This window comes from Rhea americana, unplaced genomic scaffold (assembly GCF_003343005.1).
Source record: "Rhea americana isolate MKP2758 unplaced genomic scaffold, rheAme1 scaffold_204, whole genome shotgun sequence".
NCBI lineage: Eukaryota > Metazoa > Chordata > Aves > Rheiformes > Rheidae > Rhea > Rhea americana.
In genome coordinates this window covers 282687-287988 of record NW_028186195.1, presented here as the reverse complement: position 1 = coordinate 287988, position 5302 = coordinate 282687, and the positions used below count along the sequence as shown (strand labels likewise).

Here is a 5302-nt window from a genome sequence, read left to right as displayed (position 1 = left end):
TGGGAGGGGAAGAGCACGAGGTGGGCTGTGCCAAGCTCAGGTGAGACAAGTCTGACAATTAGTAGCGAGTCATTAGTGGCTCAGCTGCAGAGGCCTGCTCAGATGTGAGCAGGWATCAGCATCCACAACCTGCAGAGCAGACAGAGAGCCTAGAAACATTCCCACTCTTGCAGGAGGTACCTGCACTGTGCAGGTACCACACTATGGTGCAAGCAGATTCTGCTCATCTCTCCAGGCAGAGGGATGTCACCACAGCAAGACCTAAGCTTCTACTAGCACTGAGCACACCCCACAGCCGAACCTGAGAGTCCCACTGTCTCTTGCCATCCTGGGCACCCCCAGGATCACAGCATCTCTGGCAGGGAGGATGGTGGACATAACTCTCCACTCAAGACTAAGAGAAGGTTGGTTGTCCCATGAACCAGCATCCAGAACCCAGATAGACAAGAATGCAGCAAAACCCAAACACAGGCAAAACCATCATTGAGATCGAGGATTTATTTACATGTCAAGGAACACTCTTGCTCAGAGTCACATATGGAGGGAGAGAAAAAAAAAAAAAAAAAAAAAGATCAAGTGATTTGCCTCCTGAACAACATAAACTCTTACTCACACCAGAGCATTTGTTTACCTTCAAGGATAATTGAACACCTTCACTCCTCCTTAACAATTTTTGTGAGAAACTAAAGGCATGATTTTAACAGTTATCTGTAGCATGGAAAACAACCTTAAAATAAAAAACAGCCTTTGCAAAGAGATCTGTCAACACATGGTCAAATCACAAAGCACTCCTTGCTCCACCTCAAAGGAAACTGTCCAAGGGGCAGAACAGCTAATATTCGTCCAAGGTGTCTGCCCGCGGGACTGAAAGACCCCGCTCCTTTAGTGCCTGCACTTTCAGCTTCTCTGACTCCTGCTTGGCCTGCTGTTCCACACGCTGCTCCTCCAGGATCTCCTCTATCGAGACCTGCTGTAGAGGCGTGTCGCTTTCTTTTTCCAGGTCCTGCAAGAGAAACAGGCCGTTTAGCATCGCAAAACAGATGCTACATCCAAGACCCAAAGTTCTGCTCGTGAGGCTTTCCTAAAACTGCTCAGCTTGCACACAACGCTCAGGCCCAGGCCAGTTTCATCTTTGTGGTGCACATCTTGCTAACGTAACACTTGCCAGAGGCAGAAAGAGTCAGAAGGGGCTGGAAGCCAGCCGAGTAGACCTGGACTGCAAAGGTCCAGGGAAGAGATCTGCACCTGCATCTCCACAGGGCCACTAGCATACCAATCCTACGTACTTGGACTTCTGTGACATCCAACTGGCTTCCTACACACAACTAGTAAGGTTCTGTGCTCCCAGGAAGAACTTGCATTGCTGCACCAAAGACGATTCGCTTGATCTCTCTTGCCAAAGTCATCGGAGTAGGACAGTTCCTGATGTGAGGAGCCGAGCCACGGCAGGGTCTGTCTCTCAAACCTTGTGCTCAATGGCTCTAAGACAGCTCGGGATAATCTCAGTGGTTCATCTTAGCCTGGGGCTCAGATCTTTTAAACACTTGGGCTCTCAATGGGTCAGATCTGCCTGTGCAGGGCAAAGTCTCCTTCACACTCTATGTGGGCCCCTAATAGAGCCAGRCTGCAGTGGGGTCTGGGCATCTTTTGCCATCTTTTGTCTTCTTGGAGTCCGGTCAAGAGTCAGATGCAATGCAACAGAAGGGTGCTGCAGGCACCACGAAGTGGGGRGATGTGGGCAGGAAACCACACTGAGAAAAGGGCCCTAGAAACACTGATTGCACASAACTGGAGGAAAAACTGAAAGTGGATATGCAAGGGAGCGGAGGATTCCTGGGGAACAGCCAAGCTGAGCATAACCCAGTTAGATGGCACTTGACTCCTCCTGAATACAGGTCAAACAGCATCCTTTAGCATGCAGCAGCAGGAAGGAGACCCTTCCACTAAGCCACTAACAAYACCCGCAAGCAATGCCACATGCAGGCCAGGGCTTTTCTAGGTCTCCTTCAGGGACTCACTCACCAGTTCGTATTTCGCTCTGAGTGTCCTCTTTACCCCCAAATTGTCCAAGAAAACTCACAGCTGGAGGGACAGATGTCTCTGCTGCAGCCTTTCCCCCCTGATTCCYATACACTCAGCTATGCTAGGACATTTTTGGTAGCATATGGTCAGAATGAGCCCCCAAACTGCCTGCTAGGACTAAATGAGACCTTCTCTACTRCAGAGACACTCCCCTGCTCAAACACTTCAGCCTCTCTCAAATACCTCAGGGCACATTCCAAGAGGTGGCATTGAGCATTACGTAACTCTCCCTGCAAGGCCTTCTCCAGCGGGAGGGCAACAATATTTAACAGCAGACACTGGCTCAGCCACAGGCAACACAGAAAAAAAAATCACATGTTGTCTGTGGCTGGAGAGATCCTGCTCTGTTGGCAGCGCTGCTCAGAATAACTGCAGCTACAGATATCACCAGCTACTTAATCCTGGACCACAACTGAGCCATTGCTCCAGGCCAGCAGTAACGAGAGCCAGGCAGAAAGAGCCGCTTACTTACTATTTCCCCCAGCAGAACAACGTTCTCGCCTCTCACAACAAAGATGCCTCGAGGGATGTCCCCATACTTCTTGCCCACGTGAATGCGCTCCACAGTCTGGTGCAACACCAAGTTTGCTGCAGCAATCAAGAGAAAGAGAAAACATTCATCTTTCACTTTGTTTTCTAACTAAAGAGAACATCTCATCTGAGCCAGGCAATAAACTCACAGCTGAGATGGCATGGCCGACAAACACCTCTACTGCTTCCTGGCACATCCTTTGAACCAGACCATGAAAAGAACCAAGATGCAGATGCAGACGCTGTACTTCAGCTTTAGCAATCAACATAGCACCTCCAGGTAGCAACTGGAATGCTGGTTCCTYGAGTGCAGCATGGGCAGAACTGTCTCTTACAGTCTGCACACACAGGACAGAGATGGGACAAGCAAGCTCAGAACAGGGAGAGGCAACAGCAATGTCAGAAACAGAACCAGGAAACTCAAACTGTAGATAGGGCTGCCATTCACACAAACATTGTGTGTTGACAGAGAGTCGTGGCCAAGAGGGAGATGACGTTATCTTTGGTGCCGTAGGTTCAGGGGCAAGGATCAAGATGTTTTGTCATAAGCACAAATATCCCAGGCTGTTGAGAGAYACTTCTCAAATGCTGACTTCACCAGAAGAGAAAGCAGGCCATCACATTAATACTTGACACAACCAGGAAGAAGGGAGGGGAGGGGAAAAGCCACACAGCTTTTACAAGAAGTTCAGTAAACCACCAAATCACATCATCTGATGTATATGTTTAAACYGCAGTGATTGACAGAGAACGGATACTTCTCCAATTAGCAACCAAGGTTAGATGCATTATCTATAAACCCAGAGAGCTAATAAACTTGGTTTTTTTGCAATAAGTTGCCTTATCTGGAAGAAAACCTGCAACTACCCTCYACATAAACAAAAAGGGACACATGCTCAGAAAGCATGTTTACAACACCAACTCACGTACAAGAGGAACACCTACGTGTATTTTAAAAACACAACACAAACAAGCTTTCAAACTTCACTTTCAAACTGTATCATTCTATGCACAATGAGCACTATTTTTTTTTAAGAACTTAGATTGTTTCTAGTCAAGGAAACAGGTAATTCTGCTCACAACTGRCACACGCACGGAGCATCATCTGGCTGACCCAAACACAACCCACACTGCAACCAGGCACCATGCACAGATTTTGTTTCTATTTAAGCGAACATGAGGAGCAGATCCTGAGCGCACAACTAACATGGCACCGGATCAAGCCAAGTCCCCTCGAAACTCTTCACCACTCCCTTGTTTCAGCCGAACTCACACGCGTGCCACTMCCTTGACGGCCTTTCAGGTCTCACCTAGCGCCACGCAGCCCGATTCAGAGGCCTCCACTTTGATGATCCTCAGGTAGGTGCCTCATCCCTCCAGTGCCCTTTCTGCTGAGGGCAAGGGGGAGAAAAAGAGAAAAAGTGCCAGATTTGGAGGAGAAAAAGCATTCCCACAAAGCCACAAATGTGCAAAAACCACCMCTCTCAGGAAGGGCTGGTGCAAACGTTTCCGCTTGGAGACCAGGCCCTTAAACGCTGCAAGAGGATGAGCCCAAACAGCTACTGCCGCACAGCCGCAGGGCTGGAGACAGCAGCAGAACTTCACTCAGGCCAGAGCTGAAAAAGAAAAAACGCTTCTTGGGTTTTCAAACAGCAAACAGCCATATTTTCCCTTTGCTGACATTACACCACGCAGGACGGCAGACGTGCGGAGTCTCCACCTGCAGCGGCCCTAGCAGAGAGGAGCAGCGCAGCTGAATTCTGCTCCGCGCACAGCCCCAGCTCTGGCGTCTCCGCAGGCCGACACCTCGGCGGAAGGCACGGCTGCCCTCGGAGCGGAGCCCCGCGCCGCCCCGCCGCGCGCCCGCCTGCCGGGCTCCGGCTCGCCGCCCGGACCGCCACCGACGCCAGGGCTGCAACAGCAGCGCAAACTGCGTCGGGGGCTCCCGAGTCGCCGGTAAAGACACCCAGGTCCGGTGCGCAGCACGGCGGACACGCTGCAAGCAAGACGACTTGCGAGCACGGAGGACCACCTAAATATCCCCCCGCACGCACACACACACGTTTCCTCTCTGTGCTCCTGAACAGCAGCTTTAAAGCCCTTTCCAGAAACCTGCCCAAGAGCTGGGAARCCTCCGATGCCCGGCTCGGGGAGCGCTCCGGCCGTGGGGTGGGGCGCGAGGCGCCGGCCCCTCTCCGCGCCCCTCCCGGCTCGCAGCAGCTCCGTCGCGGGCCCGAGCGCCGCGCCGGCCCAGCGAGCCCCCGGCCCGCGGCGGAGCTCCCCGGCCGCCACGTACCGAACTGGTCGATGCTGCGCAGGTACCCGATGAGCGTCCGGCCGTCGCGGAGCAGGACCAGGTGCTTCTCTGCAAGAGCCCAGGGACGGGGTCAGCGGCGCCCACGGGGAAAACGCGGCAAAACCAACAACGGCGCCGCCCAGCCCGAGTGGGAGAAGCGAGTGGGGGGAGCCCGGGGGCCGCAGGTGGCCCACAGCGGGGCGGGGAGCGGCCGGAGCCCACCGGGGAGGGGAGGCTGGACCCGCCCACGCGGGGCCGGGGCCCACGGGGGGGGGGTAAGCAACCCACGCGGGGCTGGGGCCCACGGGGAGAGAAGAGGGGCTCGACCCACCCACGCGAGGCCGGGGACCACGGGGCGAGAGGAAGGGGTTTAAGCAACCCACGCGGGGCCGG

The 5302-nt window shown here is 53.4% G+C and overlaps 1 protein-coding gene across 1 annotated transcript; it reads right to left on the bottom strand.

Annotated features, from left to right (window-relative positions):
* Positions 1–483: 483 nt before the first annotated feature.
* On the bottom strand, positions 484–5000 carry LSM1 (LSM1 homolog, mRNA degradation associated; the record flags this gene model as incomplete). The annotated part of the gene is made up of 3 exons (XM_085304173.1): positions 484–1003; positions 2555–2670; positions 4910–5000. Coding segments are annotated over 3 exons (378 nt in total), but the record flags the coding sequence as incomplete, so codon positions are not given.
* Between the last annotated feature and the right edge of the window lie 302 nt (positions 5001–5302).